Here is an 18,717-nt window from a genome sequence, read left to right as displayed (position 1 = left end):
TACCGGCTACACCCAGATATTTAAAGGTGGTGCTCGGACATGGTCTGGCATTAAACATCTGGGCATAAATCCGGTGGTGTTGACAAAAATCACCGACCACTGCCAGCTGAAAATTTACCACATAACTTTTAAGCTCCTAAGTTAAGATGAATGTTTAGATAAACACTTAGGGGCTCATTTTCAAAGCACTTAGACTTACAAAGTTCCATAGGTTACTACCTACTACTACTACTATTTAGCATTTCTATAGCGCTACAAAGCATACGCAGCGCTGCACAAACATAGAAGAAAGACAGTCCCTGCTCAAAGAGCTTACAATCTAGTAGACAAAACATAAAGCAAACAAATCAATTAATGTGTAGAGGAAAAAGGAGAGGAGGGTAGGTGAGAGGCGAGTGGATACAAGTGGTTACGAGTCAAAAGCAATGTTAAAGAGGTGGGCTTTCAATCTAGATTTAAAGATGGTCAAGGATGGGGCAAGACGTAGGGGCTCAAGAAGTCTATTCCAGTTGTAGGGCGCAGCAAGACAGAAGGAGCGAAATCTGGAGTTGGCAGTAGCGGAGAAGGGAACAGATAAGAAGGATTTATCCAGGGAATGGAGTGCACGGGAAGGGGTGTAGGGAAGGACGAGTGTGGAGAGATACTGGGGAGCAGCAGAGTGAGTACATTATAGGTTAGTAGAAGAAGTTTGAACAGGATGCGAAAACGGATAGAGAGCCAGTGAAGTGACTTGAGGAGAGGAGTAGTATGAGTAAAGCGACCCTGGCGGAAGACGAGACGGGCAGCTTATTTTCGAAAGACATCGCCGGCCATTTTCTGACACAAATCGGGAGATGGCGGGCGATCTCCTGAATCCGGCCAAATTGGTATAATCGAAAGCCAATTTTGGCCGGCACCAACTGCTTTCTGTCGCGGGGCCGACGAAAGTTCAAGGGGGCGTGCGTTGAGATGGCCAGCTTCGCCCGATAATCGAAAAACGAAAGCCGGCCTTGACGAGAATTTGGTCCACTTTATTTAGTCCCTTTTTTTTCAGGTCCAAGTCCCAAAAAAGTGCCCCAACTGACCAAATGACCACCGGAATCAGGGATCACCTCCCCTGACTCCCCCCAGTGGTCACTAACCCACTCCCACCCTCAAAAATACAACTTTAAAAACTTTTTTTGCCAGCCTCAAATGTCATACTCAGGTCCACCGCAGCAGTATACAGGTCCCTGGAGCAGTTTTAGTGGATGCAGTGCACTTCAGGCAGGTGGACCCAGACCCATCCCCCAACCTACCTGTTACACTTGTGGTGGTAAATAGGAGCCCTACAACCCCCCCCCCCCAAAACCCACTGTACCCACATGTAGGTGCCCCCCTTCACCCATAAGGGCTATGGTAATGGTGTATAGTTGTGGGGAGTGGGTTTTGGGGGGGGGATTAGGTGGGGGGGCTCAGCACCCAAGGTAAGGGAGCTATGCACCTGGGAGCTATTTTAATTTTTTTTTTTTTTTTACTTTTTAGAAGTGCCCCCTAGGGTGCCCGGCTGGTGTCCTGGCATGTCAGGGGGACCAGTGCATTACAAATGCTGGCTCCTCCCACGACCAAATACCTTGCATTTGGTCGGGTTTGAGAGCGCCGGCATTAGTTTCCATTATCGGCAGAAATCAACGCCGACCATATCTAAAGCCGGCCAAAATGCTGAGATTTGGCCGGCCCTGACCATATTATGGAAACGAAAGATGGCTGGCCATCTCGTTTCGAAAATATGGTTGGCTCCTTCCCTTGGCGGCGCCGTCCTCGGAGATGGCTGGTCATGGAGATGGCAGGCGCTGTTCGATTATGCCCCTCTATATAACTTTGTAAGTCTAAGTGCTTTGAAAATACGTCTCTTAAGGCTCCTGTTTGGCTGAAAATAGGGCATAAATTTAGAAGCACACTTTTTTTTTAAATATTGGGCCCTCTGTATTTAACACTGGTTTGATTTAGAAGACATTCAGTTATATTCTACTACCTGCTAGGTTGGAAAGCTCATTATTTAGTGTTTTCATTTGTGATTTCAGCTGTTCTCTTTCAAGTGTTAACTGCTTTGTTGTCCGGAGCTCCTCAGCATTAGAATTCACCAATTTCTTCTTCTCTGTCTCCAGATCAGATATCTTTGCCTGTAATTCATGGATTCTTGCTTCTTTATTTTCTTTTGCCATCTAATTATATAAATAAAGATATGTGAATTGCATCCTTATATTTATATTGTCACACGCGCATTGTAACAATATAATGTGGAGGGAAATTCTATAACAGTGCACCTATAATTAGCTGCCTAAAGGGTGCCTACTTTCCTTTGTAGAATACTAGTGTAACAGGTAAACTACATGTCTATAATTTAGGCATGAGCATTAATGTCAGCCATAGAGCTGGTGTAAGTATTCATACCTAAATGCTGCGGATACTTGCGTACCTTATTCTATAAATTCTGCCTGTAACTGTGAATCCAACCCAGACTCCACTCATGTATATACCTACCTGTAAAATATATGCTATATAAGATATGCATATATTTACAGAATAGTGCTTAAGCAGATTTTCAGCATTTACTTGCACCTGTGCACTCATACACATATATGCTAATATTATAATCATTTACATGCATATTTGGCATGCAAATGTTAGTACTTACTTTATAGAATTACCCCCATATTGCCAAGATAAAATGCTAAATAAAGGTTCAAACTGATATGAACCTGCATTTCAAGATTCATGTTTTTATATGAGTCAATATACATGCCTTTGTGGAATGAGAAAATTAGAACAATACTGTTTCTTACCTGTAATAGATGTTTTCCATAGACCACAGGATTTATTAGGCATGTAAGTGGACAAGGCTATCTGACAGCACTGGAATGGAATAGCTTAACCAGAGCTCATAATTAATGTAAAGTTCTGAGCTTTTGCATGGTCCTTCCTACACGCAGTGGTCTCCTCAGTTCCTGAAATAGTTCCACAGTTCAAGAATCTCAGGGAGGTAGGAAGGGCTGTGGACCTGACCAATACTGCTATCTATGGACAAAATATGTTCCAATGCTTTTTCCATCAACAATTAGGATGGAATCAGGCCTACAAATGGATGGTTCCCAAGCTTCATGCTACTTAGTTTATAAATTGTCCTTTCTCCAGGAGCAGCCTGAACATAAGAATGCAAAATTTGCCATTAAAGACAGGTTGGACAACACAACTCAACCAAATGTGCCATCTCTAATTGTAGGACCGGTTCAAGCAGTAGTGCAAAGTGAAGGTACTGAATGAAGCGAGGACCAAGTCACTACTTTACATATGGGGGCAATTCTATAAAATAGGAGCTAAAATTTACACAGTGTTATATACATTAGAATACTAGCATATACACATCCGTGTATGCACACTCACTCGTAAATGCCAGCATGCTGCCTAACTGCTATTCTGTAAAAACCCATTTAACTTACATAGAAGTTAAATATAGAAATATAGAAATTGCTTTGGTTGATCAGGTGTTGCTTGCTTTATTTTTCTCCTTTCTTGCTGATAAAGTTTAGCAGGAGCAGAATGCTGAACTTGTGTGGTTCTTTGGTATTAGGATATGCATTTTCATCTAAAGGATGTTTTAGATGGTGGGGACACAGAAGGAGAGATGCTTTGAGACACAGTAGCGATGTCTACAGTCTCTTTTACCTTAACACCAAAACGGGAACCTCCTGTACAAGAAGTATCTGTTAGTCTTGGGTTAACATCTTTACAGAGGCCATAAAATCTGAAGCTGAGTGGTAGGGGTCAGTGACCACTGGGAGAGTAAGGATGGGTCATGCCTTACCTCCAGTGGTCATTCATTTGGTCATTTATGGCTTCCTTTTTGTGACTTAGTTGTGATTGAAACAGATTTAGATCAAAACATATAACTTTTAGCCCTGGATGTTTTTGCTTTGTTCCATTATGGCAGAAAAACGTTCACCTTTTAGGAACACCCAAACCCCACCCCCAACATGCCCCCCTGTTATTTGGATCCACGACATACAAACTGCATAGAAAAATGTCTTAGAAATGGGTTTCGAAAATAGTTATTTGGATGTTTTGTTAAAAAAAAAGTCCATCTGTCGCTTTGTGTCACTTTTTACATGTTTTTCTTTTTCAAAAATGAGCCCTATAGTCACTTCATTATTAATTGAATATTGAGACTCTCATAACATATTGCATTGTTCTCAATCAGGTTTTTGATCCACTTGCAGCACTGAAACAGTAATTGGCTCCCTGTTTGAAAAAAGCAAGATCAATACTTATCAGTGTTAAATGAGCATTTCAATTTCAATTTGATCTTTCCAGTGCTTTTGATCTTGTTGATCATAGCATTCTATTATAGATTCTTGATGAAATAGGGATAAATGGTCAGATATATAACTGGTTTCGAGGATTCTTAACATACTGATCGTATAGGGTCAGAATGAATAATTATTTTTCTGACACTTGGCATAACCCATGTGGAGTGCCCCAGGGATTACCATTGTCCTCAATATTATTTAATGTGTTTTTGCACTCATTGGGCTTAGCATGTGAGAAACAAGGATTTTTAGAGATAAACTAAAATAATATAAGGGAGCAGGTTTCCACATATAAGAGAACTCTTTTAGTATAAATCTTGGAAACAAGTAATTAAGTAAGCCAATGAAAGAGTATTTCAGGAGGAAAAAGCCTCGAGAAGTACCTTTCCCACTAACAAGGCGGGTAAAGGGCTAGGACTTCTTCATCATCGGCAAAAAACCTCCTGATGTTTTTAGCCTGCCGTCTTGTCAAAATCAACTTGAAAAGCTTCAATACAGGAAATAGACTCGCTTATTTTCTAAGCTTATTCTTATGTTGATCAACTGAGGAGGTACTTAACTTGAGAGATATTAATTTTCTCTAAGGCTCCTCCATGTTTCTGACCATGGTCAACGTTGGCCTCCGTTTCGCCACTGCTGCATCAGAACCACTGGTCAAATATTACTCCATTCAGTATGCCGACGGAAGCAGGAAGGGCATACTGAACGGAGTAATATTTGACCAGTGGTTCTGGTGCAGCAGTGGCAAAACGGAGACCAAGGTTGACCACGGTCAGAAACACGGAGGAGCCTTAGAGAAAATTAATATCTCTCAAGTTAAGTACCTCCTCAGTTGATCAACATAAGAATAAGCTTAGAAAATAAGCGAGTCTATTTTATGTATTGAAGCTTTTCAAGTTGATTTTGACAAGACGGCAGGCTAAAAACATCAGGAGGTTTTTTGCCGATGATGAAGAAGTCCTAGCCCTTTCCCCGCCTTGTTAGTGGGAACGGTGCTTCTCGAGGCTTTTTCCTCCTGAAATACTCTTCCACTGGCTTAATGACTTGTTTCCAAGATTTATACTAAACAAGGATTTTTGACATTCAGTTATGCAGATGACATTACAGTTTTGATTGCATGTAATCTCCCATTAAATTCAGAACTTTTAAATATCCAAAGAGGTATTAATAGAAATGTGATTGCTAGAACATAAATTAAAATTAAACAGTGAGAAAACAACGTTTTTACTTCTTGATAATAAACCATATCCTAATCTTTCAACAATTACCATTAATCAAATAGAATATAAACTTTCTTCAGTTATAAAATTCTAAGAATTTATTTAGGTCATACGCTTTCCACAGAAACACAAGTTAATTCTTTAATTAAAAAAACTTTTTTGTTGATGAGGAAACTTCAGCAAATATATACATTTTTTTGCAGAGAAGCAATACCGGTTACTTGTACAAGCATTGCTACTTAGAGGGGCATTTTCAATATGATATCTAAATCCCCCCAAAAAGTCTATCAGAAAATGTTCCAAAAAAGTGATACCTTAATGATGGCCAAAAGAAATGTCTATTGGAATTTGAAAATACACCTTCAAAATGTCCAAAATGAAGATGTACCGCTGAGTGAGACAGATGTAGTCGTGTCTGCCAACAGAAAATAACCAGCGGCAAACATCCAAATGCAGAAGTGGCCCTGCATTAAAAAACATTCTTAGCTGGTATCACGATATTCCCTCTACGTACAAAATGACCATGTACAGTGACGTACATGGAAGGGCATTTCTCAATCTGTCCAGAAATGTCTCTAAGGAGAGAACCTAATTTCTCCCCAGAGGAATCAGAGCACTTCGTCCTCCTGTACTTCAGGCACAGGAGGAAGATTTTCAAGTACCACCATCACTTGCCACTCCACAGTGCCTCCATGAGGGCATAGAGAAGTATAAGGAGGTCCCTGGAAAGATGAGTGTGAAGCAGTATCCCAAGGAGCTCTGCATCAGGCAAGTACAAGCTCCATACACAGGCAGGGTCAGGTACAGTGACTGCTGGGGGAAAGATCATCAGGCCTCTCCCCTCTGCCTATGTGCCATATCTGCTGAACAGTTCTGAACATGCCCCCCTGGACCTCCCCCATAACCATAGCATGCAGAAATGAGGGAATGCACATGTTCCCCCCACCCATCCTCAGCCTGATGCACCCATATAAGGATAGTGAGAGGAGTATTAGCAGCAGCTCTCAAATTTAGAGGCACCTATAACAAAGTGACACCTGTCTTGCCTCAATGCTCATACCCTTTCCTCTCCCCTCTAGGAGCTCCCCCCCCCCCCCCCTCAAAGCCCCTGCTTCTCACTGCCTATGTGTGGAGCAATGCACAACATGTCAATAGGAAAGCAGGTCTATCAAGCCAAAAAGGGTCATCACCTGAATCCTGTCCCCATCCTATTGTGTATTACAGGCACATTAGGAGCCATCAGGACCTGGAGGTGCTCTGGCACTGGTATCGTCGCATAAGGTGGGAAGACCTGAGCCTGATCTGGCACATAAGTGAGTGCCTCTGGGACCAACGTGACTACCAATAGTATTGCACCCCCATAACAGCTATGTTTATTAATTAAGGCCTGAGCATGCAGCTAATATCATCACAGTGTGCTCACAACAATGTGTTGCATTCAAACACAAAACTATGAGACAACAAGGCAAAAGGGGGGGGGGGCAGGGCTGTGGGACTGCACAGTGAGCTAAATCAAAGCATGCTTCATATCATATAAGACTGCCATGTGCAACAAAGTAAGTGTGACAAGCAGAAAAAAATCAGCTATCTGAAAAAGGATCTGTGGGAATTAAACCCATGTACACAGTGTTTTTTGATGTGGAGTCCATGACACATTATGGCTTTTTCAGCACCATTTTCTCTTACCATTCCCTGTGAGCAGTGTCTGTCTACATTTATATATGGTACTCACTCCAGGTTATTTGACTATACTGATTTCCAATATTCATCAATGTCTCTACGATCCCTGAGGCAGGCGGGTTTGCCCCACTGAAACAAGGTCCCATGTCGGGTCCATATTGGTGCAAATAAAGGTTTTTTCCTGTGTGGGATTTTTTTTGTATATACTCTCAGAACTGTCACTCTTGTAGTCCCCTCTACTTTGTTTTACTGCACAGAGTACAGTACCCATGCCCTTAACTAATACACTATACAGCATACATACCTAACAAGGGAGCAAGTGGAAAAGACAGTCCACCTTATATTCGAAGCCTGTCACTATATCAGCTGCCACCCAAAAAACAGGCCTCTCATGCCCCAGAGTATACATACTACTACTACTTATCATTTCTATAGAGCTACAAGGCATACTGTGATAAAGTCACATCCAGGATAGTTGGGTTAAGGCAGCTTCAGTCTGAACTACAAGTCCCAGAAGGCATTGCAGGCAAGGAGCCAGGGGGTGAGATGGAAAACCCGGACTGGACTCCTAGCTACAATAAGGGAGGACATGGGTGTAAGCTAACAAGAGGTGTAGGTTGGCTGCCACTAGGGGGAAAGAGAGATAGGAAACCCTGTGTGCAGGAGCTCCTCATTAGGCTCATGCTCAACTCAGCTGGTATGGGTGTGTAGAGAAGCTAATGAGTGGAGAATGATTGGTTGTGAAGGCAGAAGCCAGGGATTGATTAGGCAGGTGGGAAGGAGTCTCAGCAGTTCAGTTCAGGGAGAGCAGCAAGGAAGGCGAGAAGCACTGCAGGCTGAAAACCCTTGGGCAGGGAGGTCCCTAAAGTACTGAAGTCTGAGAGGCAGTTGCAGGCTGAAAACCCTTGGGCAGGGAGGTCCCTAAAGTACTGAAGTCTTGGAAGTATTTGCAGGCTGAAACTTCTTGGGGTAAGAAGAAGTCCCTAAAGTATTGACCTTACTAGTGAAGCTGTTGCAGGGGGAATCCCTTGGGTGTGAGAAGTCCCTAAAATATGGAGCTCATTATGAGGGTGAAGAGAATAGAACGTATAACTGCTGCTTTATGATTTAACTATGATGATGAATTGAATGGACTGCTGCTGTTTGGAATTGAACTAATGTTTATGGTGCACTGGATAAAGAGCCTAGACTGAAGCTAACTGTAGCCTATATTGAATCCTGACATGTGCTAAGAGCCTTCAGCTTAAAGGGTACTGGCCACACACTTTCAGGTAGCTTATAGGTGCTTAGGATTGAAGGTGATTGCTGCTGTTGGAACTGTGTACTAGAAACCTGCATGGAATAAAGTCCTTGAGTTTGAAGTTACTGGTGGATATCTGTTTCTTTATTGTACCGGGAGCCTGTAGTTAGAGGAGATTGTTCTATCCCTGGCTGCACAAGAGAGGCGCCTGGTTACAATACGCAGCGCTGCACACCATACCATGGCTATGGCAATGTGAGCCCTGGTTATGTGTGCAGCGCTGTCCAATGTCCATCCCCACTACTGCTGTGGCCATCACACCCCCTAAATCATACATTGCCAACACTCCCCTCCCCCCCAGAGCACCACCTATTAAGATAGTTCCCCCTCTCCTTGGTTCCTCGAACAGCATGCACATGCGTCAGGGGATAGTGTGGAGACACTGGCAGCTGCGCAGGATGCCACCTAGTTAGCATTATGATAGCACAGCTACAACCCCCCAAACGTATGTTTCCTCACCTAGCAGGTAGTACAGTAATTGTGGCACAGAGACCCTTGAAAGGCAGTCAGAAAGCAGGGAGGGGCAAACAGGGTATCCTGCAACTCCCAGTGAAATGGTGGCTCCCTAAGCATGGGAACCTACACACCTCTCAGGGGGAAGAACTGGAAGCACTCTTGTAGCTCTGGGGTTCCTTGCCATGTCATCACATTTGTTATAGAAATTATATTTGTACCCCAAGTGACAACAAACAGCCCCTATCTGTCCTGAGACCTGCATTATGCTGCACAGCTGCCCACTATGCTAGCAAATTAGATTCAGTAAACTGAACTGTGAACTATCTTCATACACAGGCCATCCTCAACCAGCAGCCCAGGCATCAGCAGTAGTAGCAGCAGCAGTGTCACTGGCAGCAGCAGAACAGGAGGCTGCAGACACGGACCTAGCTGAGGTAGAGATAGTAGAGGTGGTGGAGGTGAATCCATGTATCAGGGACTTGCCACTTACCTCAGCACAGGGTCCAACCCACTATGAGGAAAAGGATCCCTATGCTGACCTGCCTCCACTAGAGGAGGAAGAGGGACCTGAGAACCAGCTCCCCCAGGCAGAGATACAGTAGCTATGGTGGTTGCCAAGCCCCCCATACAGGCCCCATATGGGGTAAGAGTGGGTTGCTCCAAACTGTGCACCAGGACTGCAGTAGGGCTTGGAGGCAATCAAGGCCACACTCCTGCTCGAGGAGGTAAGGCTCCTCCACCAGGAGCAGCAGAACCAGCAGAGCCTTCCTTCAGCAAGGGCGAGACACAGCTGAAGGAAGGAAGGAAGGGCCTCCAGGATTGGCAGAAGCAGCTACTGCTGAATAGCAGGCTGCATCAGCCAATCCCATGGCCTTCCTTTAGCAAGGGTGGGACGAAGCTGAAGGAAGGCACCTAATTGGCTATGTCAAGTGATATAGATGGCTAGCCGCTAACCAAGATATTCGGCGAGAGATAATTGGTTATATCTCACTGAATATCTGCAGTTAGGCACTTAAATGTTATTTAACCATTCAGGAGCCGCTCCTGACTGGTTAAATAGTTTTGAATATCGGGGAGTACATCTTTTAAAGTGGAAATGCAAATGTAGAACCCAAACATGGTCGGGATCTAAGGCAAAGGTACTGATGAGAGTAACTTTAGATAATACAGCCTGGGAAGTCTCTAAAAAGTTAAATTTAGACAAGCAACTTCTCTTCCTCCATCTTCATTAGGACCACAACCTCTTTCACCAACATAGTAAGCTCGCATAAAGGGCAGCATATCATCAAACACCCCCCCCCCCCCCCCAAAGCACATCAACCCCCTCGCCACCCGCAGCTGCCACTGGTAACGCTGTCCGGCCGCTGCTGCTTCTCCTGTTGAGCAGCAGCGGCCGCTACAAAAAGAAAAAAAGCCATAAATGTTTTTAAACATCAAGCACGGCACCGCAGACTGCCATCAGATATTGGCTGTCGGCTCTGCAGCCGCTCCTCCTCTCACCTCCACGTCACTGCCCCTGGAGTAAGACCCCGGAGGAGCGCAGCCACGTGAGAGGCGAGAGGAGGAGCGGCTGCAGAGCCAACAGCCAATGCCTGATGGCTGTCTGCGGTGCCGCGCTTGATGTTTAAAAACAATTATTGCTTTTTTTCTTTTTGTAGCGGCCGCTGCTGCTCAACAGGAGAAGCAGCAGCGGCCGGACAGCGTTACCAGTGGCAGCTGCGGGTGGCGAGGGGGGTTTGATGCGTGGGGGGAAGGGGAGGGTCACTGGACATGGGTGGCTGGAGGGGGGGAGGGGAGGGTCACTGGACATGGGTGGCTGCAGGGGGGCAGGGGGAAAGGAGGGTTGCTGGACATGGATGGCTGGAGGGGGGCAGGGGAGAGGGAGGTGGGGAGGGGGTCCTGAGACCAGAGAGGAAGGGGTGGGGGCCCTGCAAGAGGGGGGGCACACACTCAATGTCTCTCACTGTCACATTTTCAAAAGCAGGAACTAGGATCGTGAGCCCTGGGCCACTGCCGAGGAGCGGCAGTGGCAGGCAAAACCACCCCACACAGGTATAAGACCAGAACTCTGACAGGGACGGCTAGTCTTCACCTGCACCTGGCCACCCTTCCCCAGGAGTTGAGCGCCTGGGTGCAGGTGGCTGGCAGGGCTGGAACTGGATACCAGCAGGATACACACAGGGACTAGAATACACAGGGAGGCTAGGCAGAATACTAGACTAGGACTCTCAGACAGACAAGGGACAGAACTGAAAACTGCATGCAGCTACTGAAACAGGGAACAATCACAGATAGACAAGAGACGGAACTGAAAGCTGCAAGCAGACACTGAAACAGGGAACAAACACTGATAGACAGAAGACAGAACTGAAAGCTGCCAGGTAGCCACTGAACAAGAAACACAGGCAACCAAGAACTAGACAAAGACATACAAACAAGAAACAAGACTGGGAAACAAGCAATACAGAACAAGAAGCTACACAAAGACTAAACTAGAATCAGGCAAGAACTATAGACTATAAACTGGACTAGGCAGAAGTGCACCAGCACCCCAACATACCAGGGATCTTAGACGATGCAAAGGCAAAGCAGAGAGTTTCCAAATGGCTAATAAGCCCAGCAGCAGCTGAGATTCAGCTGCAGCAATGACAAGGCAGCTAGGGGTGCTGTGCAGGCTCAAACAAGCCAAGCAAGTCTGGCAGGCCGGAAGATCCGGACTGAACTGGGCTGAAGTCCGGAATGGGAAACAGCACACAGACAATCCAATGCATGCTGAAGCACAGAGAAGCTCAACACATACAGGTGCAGTATAGTGGAGTAATCAGAGCCATGCTGGAAGCAGCCAGCACACAGAGACAGAACTAACTAGGAAAGAACAGACAGAAGCCAGCTCAGAAGCTGACCTCCGGAAATAAGGTGAGCCTGAGAGGGGTCACGACCACAATCGTGACACTCACATACACTCTCTCTGAAACACTCTCTGTCTATCACACTCTATCTCTCTGTCACAAACACACACAGTCTCACACACGCATACACTCTTGTCTCTCTCTCATTCTCTCTCTGACACACACACTCCATCTCTCACACACATTCTCTCTCTCAAACATACACACTCCGAGGAAAACCTTGCTAATGCCCGTTTCATTTCTGTCAGAAACGGGCCTTTTTTATTAGTATATATATATATATAATTCACAAATAGCATTTTTGTGTGTGAGCAAAGATCACAGAATCAATGAAAAGTAGGGGTTTGAGTGTAGCTAGAATCCATAAGTGGAGGAGTAGTGTAATGAGATGGGGAATGAGGATCAATTTCTACTGCAGATCCCTGTGATTCTGGGCAAGTCATTGTTGGGGCTCATTTTCGAAAGAGAAAAACATTCAAAAAGTAACAAAGCAGCATTTGGAAGAATTTCTTCTGAAAAGGTCCAAATTGGTATTTCTGAAACCTATTTTGCAGATGTTTATCTATGGCAAGTAAAATGCCGGAAATAGTGGCAAGTACCAGATAATTGGTTTATTATAAGATGTTTATCTATTCAATTCATCTGCAATGCATCCAAATCACAAGGGGATGTGTTGTGGAGAGATTAGGGTGGGCTTAGAGCATTCCTAGCAATTGGGCGTTTTACAACCATAATGGAACAAAATGAATACATCTAGGGCTACAACTTCAATGATGTTGTCTATACCTGTTTTTAGAACAAATAAGGCACCAAAAGGTGCCCTAAATGACCAGATGACCACTAGAGGGAATCAATGATGACCCTCCTTACTCCTCCAGAGGCCACTAACCCCCTTCCACCCCCTCCCCCAAAGTTGTGAATAAAAACAGTATATACCTGCCTCTATGACAGCTTCAGATGTTATAGCCAGTTCTATTACAGCAGCATGCAGGTCCCTGGAATAGTGTAGTGGTGGCTGCAGGCACTATAGAAAGGATGACTCAGGCCCACATCCCATTCTACCTGTTACACTTGTGGTGGAAAGTGTGAGCCCTCCCACATTCACCAGAAACTTACTGTACCCACATATAGGTGACCCTTCATCCATAAGGGCTATTGTAGTGGTGTACAGTTGGCGGCGGTGAGTTTTGGAATAGGTTTTGAAGGGCTCAGCAGACAAAATAAGGGAGCAATGGTGAGATTTGTACCTGGTAGCTTTTATATGAAGTACACAGTAGTGCTCCATTGCTTTCCTGGGATGTCTGTGTGGCCAGTCTACTGCTGGCTCCTCCTACATCCCAATGGCTTGATTTTCTGCATTTTTCACTTAAAGATTTTTTTTCAAAAATGGACCAAAAAGATAAATGCACAGAGCAGCACAAAAATATCTTGCATGTGGCCATTTTTGAAAAAAAAAAAAAAAAAGAAGACGTTTTGCTATTTCGACAATGCCTATATTTCCTATTCAGATTTGGGATGTTTAGCACAAATTCCTGGATTCTATATAGTGTGCTTAGATTTAGGCACTGAAATTGGCGTGGATTCTATAATACCACGAATAACTTAAATGGCTTAACAAGCTAATGAGTGCTGATATCAACACATAAGCAATAATGAGCATTAATTGGTACTGATTAGAATTTAGATGCACAACTCGCTAAGTGTATTCTGTAATGATATGCACCAAACTTCTAATGATGGCAGGCAAAAAGGCATGGTTATGGGTGGGGAAATGGGCGTTTTGTGGGCGTTCTGAAATTTAGGTGCCTAGTCATAGAATATGGCCCAGTTGGCCTAAATCTACGAGCCATGATTTATACCATGTTTTACTTGGTGTAAATGGATGCGCGCAGATTTAGGCGCTGAAATATTAGCTAAGGATAATCTATTAACTAAAGATAATCTATAATCAGCACCTAGATCTAGGTGCTGATAATAGAATACCATTAGTCAACACTGATTTCAGCACCGATTTATTCGGCGCCATATATAGAATTTCCTCCAAAACGTCCAAAGTCTGACTTAGATGCCATATTGATCGAAAATGCCACTCTTAACCTCCCATTTCCCCAGGTACAAAAAAAAAGCACCTGTATGTAAACTACCTTGATTGTAGCCACAGACACTATATCAAATTCCATCCTCTCACTCTATAAGTATGTCATTGTACAGAAATATTGTATGAAATGACCTTCTTTATTAAAGTTTCCATAACTTAAATAAATCCAAAGAATGCTCATAACATGAACATGAAAAAAGTCTAGGTACAGAGTTCCACTTCTACAGAGAACAACCCCTTTCCCTCTCCACACTCCCCTCCCCCACCTCGGATTGTTGTAAATACATAAAATAGAATAAAACAGCCAGATCAGCAAAGCAGTCTTCATAATATGGGTTAAATCTTCAAGTTAAGCAACATACTTCTCAAACATGATAATAGAGAGTCCAAAAAAGGGCTTCAGAGTTTCACCAGGGTGTGTCTCAGGCTGTCTTCATATGTGGAATAAACGCCCACCTTTATGATGGTGTCCTGACCTCCTAACCCCTACTCACTTGCTCTGTACCCTTACTCCCTATCCCTACCGTAGTCATTGGCTTCCCTCTTAATTGTCCTGTGTGTGCATCTTAATGAAATTGTAAGCTCTATTTGAGTAGTGGTAGTATTAATGTGTGTCATAGGAGCAGACTCTGTGGGTGCTGTGGGTGTTTGAGCACCCCCAATATTGAGGAAATATCATGTAGGTGTCCAAGGAGGGGTTTTTGTGCACTGGGCTTAGCACCCCCAATAATACTTTACACTTGGCTCCTATGGGTGTGTGTAGGTTACTACTGTGGCACAACTTTGGGGCCCTTCCTTCCTACTCCCTCCTATTTTCCCCATCACCAAACTATGCCTATTTCCTTCTGTCACCTCTGTGCTCTAGTCAGTGTGGGCCACATGCATGCAACTTAAGGAGCCTGTAATCGAGGTCATAAAGCAGTTCTAGGCAGTCTACCAAGTCAGTAGTAACACAAGACATGCTCAAATGTCCTTCACTTTAACAAATATACAACAAACAGCTTGTCCACAAAGTTGTGAGCGGTGTCCCTCTCTTGGCTGTCCGTCCACCACCTGTACCCAGCTGCCTGTGGTGCTCTCTTTCACATGGGTGTCAATTCCATTCCTCCTCACAAAGGAGGAACAAATTACCCAATTTTCACCAACACACTTCCTCACCCTTGTGCTATACAAGTGATGACTCTGATGAGGCTGGCCCTAGTGGCCTCCAATCCCAACAAAGGCCTACACCAGCAGGACAGCCTCAACCTCCACCACCTACACCAGCAGGACAGCCTCAACCTCCACTACCTACAGCAGCAGTACAGCCTCAACCTCCACCGCCTGCAGCAGCAGCAGCAGTACAGCCTCTGCCTCCACTACCTGCTGCAGCAGCAGCAGTAGAGGCTGTACCTCCACCACCTGCAGCAGCAGAACCAGCAGTAGAGGCTGAACCTCCACCAGCACCACCAGCAGAGGCTGGACCTCTACCACCGGTTGACTTTGCTGATGAGGAGGATGCATATAGGGGGCCAGCTCCTCGCCAGAGGCCATCCTGCCAAAGGAGGCAACTACTGCGGCTGGCCACTGATTTGCTGCGGCGCAATGTGCGCTTGGAGGAGTACCGGCAGCAAAAATTAGAGCTGCAGTGGGAGGCACTGCAGGCGCAGCACCAAGCCCACCAGGAACTGCTCCAGGCGCAGCATCAAGTCCACCAGGAGGTGCTCCAGGTGCAGCACCAAGCCCACCAGGAGGTACTCCAGCAACTCCAACAGCTGCAGCACAGCACTGAAGGCCTGCACCCTCAGGTCACAGCACCTACTCCAGCCGTGCTGCTGGAGCAGGGCCTGCCATCTACCTCCTCCAGTGGGCAGCAACCACCAGCTAAGAGGTGGGCGTTGAGATTGTCCACCTCCGCAGCCACTAGTGCAGCACCCACCAAACCAGCTCCCCTTCTGGGTCCTTTGGCCAGGCTACAGCCAACAAGGTGGCCGGATTTCCACAGCGCAGCCGAAGCCGCAGGCTGCTGTGTGGATACGGAGGAGGACAGTGGGAGCAGCCCATCAGAGGAGTCTGAACAGACTTCCCCTGCAGCACCAGCTACAAAGGAAGTCCGTGGGAGGGGTAAGAGGGGACGGGGAAAGTGACAGCACATGCTGGAGGGTGAGGGTTGGTGGGTGGTGGGGTGTGATGGTACCACTTATGTGAATAATACAAATAAATGTGCACTTACTTTCACAGAAAACTTGTTTCTATGAGTCTTTGTCTGGCTCTGACGCCAAGCTGGTAAGCAGTGAGCTCTGCTCTGTGGGCTGGGGGTGGAGGGGGCTCCTCTTCCTGCTCATCTGGGGCCTCCTCTGGTGGTTGTAGCTCCTCTGGGAGGGCCTGTCCTCTGCGCTGGGCCAAATTGTGCAGCATGCAGCACGCCACAAAGATCCTGGGCACCTTTTCTGGACTGTAGAACAGCTCTCCTCCAGACCGGTCCAGACAGCGGAACCGGTTTTTCAACAAGCCAAAGGTCCGCTCAATGATCCCCCGGGTGCTCCGATGCCTCCTGTTGTAGGTTTATTCTGCCCCTGGTTGTGGGTGCACCACAGAGGTCATGAGCCACGTCCTCTGCGGGTAGCCTCGGTCACCTTTGGAGAAAAACAGAATGAGATGAGTGTGTACTGATTGGAGCAGGTACGGGGGGGGGGGGGGAAGGGGGATTAGGATAGTGGGTTGTGGAGTGAGGTGGAGGAAGGCAGGGCAGAGGGTTGCCCAGTGGAGGAGGTATAGTATGGGTACATCCATGTTGCACTTACCTAGTAGCCATCCACCAGTGAACTCCCCTCGCTCAAACCTGCGGAAGATGCCCGAGTGCTCTAGGATGTAGGCATCGTGGGTGGAACCAGGGTACCTGGCACACACATCTAATATCTCCCCCTTGGCATCACACACAACTTGCATGTTCATAGAATGAAATGCCTTCCTGTTTCTGTAGGTGGCTTCGTGCGCCCGGGGGGGTCTGAGGGCTTCGTGTGTGCAATCAATCACACCTATGACCGAGGGGAATCTAGCAACAGCATAGAATGCAGCCATGTTGTTGTGCAGGGCCTGGGGGGTGGTGGGGAAAGTGATGTAGTGAGAGGCGTGAGTTAGAAAAGCATCCAGGAACTGGGTGAGACAGTGTGAAATAGAAGCCTGGGTGAGCCCTGTGTTAGCAGCTAATACAGATTGAAAACTCCAGGTGGCCAGGACAGAGAGAGAGGCAGTGATTTTGAGGTGGACAGGGATGGGTTTATTCCTACGGGTCTGGAGCTGAAGGAGGGGTTTCAGCTGCTCACAAAGCTGCACAATGGTCGCCCTATCAAACCTGAACCTTGTTAGTCACTGCTGGTCAGTGAGGTGTAGGAAGGTGGTACGGGGCGTGAACACTCGGGACCATGAATACCTCCTGCGGTGTGTGGCCTCTTCCTGTACCATGCCAGCCACCAGTGCATTAACTGCATCCATATCCCCACCAGTGCAAGTATTAGTACTAGTAGTAAAACAAGAACAGCACACAGATCTCTCACTGCCAGCCACCACGCCCTCTGGCCACTCACTTGCCAAACAGTACAGGCAACAGAGAGACAAATGGAGGTCAGGGAATACAATATACACGTGGGAACAGTGAATGGAGAAGGATAGGAGGAGGGGAAGGGGAAGGGACCGATAAAGCAAGGAGGAGGAGTAGCAAAAGGTCAAAAGGTAAGACACAAAAGAGGCAGGTGAGGGTGACAACGTTCTGACTAGGGCAGACAGACTAACGTAACAGGTACTCCACACACTCAGCTTTCTCTGCAACCAACAATTCAGCTCTCCCAACATCGATCTCGCCACTCTCCAACTCCACACAATCGCTAATGGGTCTAAAGACAATTTCCCCTTTGCTCTGGTCGCTTTTATTTCGGGTCTAAGCAATGACGCCCATGTTTCCGCCCACCCAAAATCATTTCGCTATCTGTTATACGTTGTAGACGACCACCTCGTAACACCGCCCCTAACACACCCCGACACGCCCCTTATTTGGGCGTTTGTATCTGAGCGTACGAGTGAAACGGACGCTCTGAAAGTTTCCATTATACTGATTTATTCGTTTTGGGGAGATAAACGTCTATCTCCGGATTTGGGTCGCACTATAGGCGTTTTTCTCTTTCGATTATAAGCAGGATAGTGTGCAGTCCAGTGCATGCGGTGTAATTCATGTACAAAACATAGAACTAGACCAGCAGCACCATGGGAAAACTTCCACATCCACCCAGATCCTGAATGAAAATCCTGCAGCTCAGTTCTAGGGAATCTTTAGAAACAAAAAAAATCTCCAGCACTGTTTATTTCAGCTTGAGAGAGCAAAGGGAGGGGGAGTTCCTATAAACAAAACCTTCATAGACAATATAAATTGGCTTTTCTTATAGTTTCAGTGTACTTCTACCAGTTGTGTTGAAAGATATAAAATGGCTGAGGGGAGATATGATAGAGGTCTATAAAATAACAAGTGGAGTGGAATGGGTAAACATGAATTGCTTGTTTAGTCTTTCCAAAAATACTAGGTCTAGGGGGCATGCAATGAAACTGCAAAGTGGTAAATTTAAAACAAATCGGAAAAAATATTTCTTCACTCAATGTGTAATTAAACTCTTGAATTCGTTGCCAGAGAATGTGGTAAAAGCAGTTAGCGGGTTTTTAAAAAGGTTTGGATGGCATCCTGGAGTGGAGGAGTGGACTC

At 45.8% G+C, this 18,717-nt stretch overlaps 1 protein-coding gene across 1 annotated transcript in view; it reads right to left on the bottom strand.

Annotated features, from left to right (window-relative positions):
* The window catches only part of CCDC158 (coiled-coil domain containing 158), a 1,152,460-nt gene that overhangs the window by 250,074 nt on the left and 883,669 nt on the right, over nt 1–18,717 (bottom strand). Inside the window, exon 25 of the mRNA XM_030192135.1 lies at nt 1,994–2,183. Within this exon, the coding sequence (XP_030047995.1) occupies nt 1,994–2,183 (190 nt within the window). The remainder of the gene's footprint in view (nt 1–1,993; nt 2,184–18,717) is intronic.

This window comes from Microcaecilia unicolor, chromosome 2, assembly GCF_901765095.1.
Source record: "Microcaecilia unicolor chromosome 2, aMicUni1.1, whole genome shotgun sequence".
Lineage (NCBI taxonomy): Eukaryota > Metazoa > Chordata > Amphibia > Gymnophiona > Siphonopidae > Microcaecilia > Microcaecilia unicolor.
Note: the sequence above shows the minus strand (reverse complement) of the source record. Positions and strands in the feature narration are given on the sequence as shown.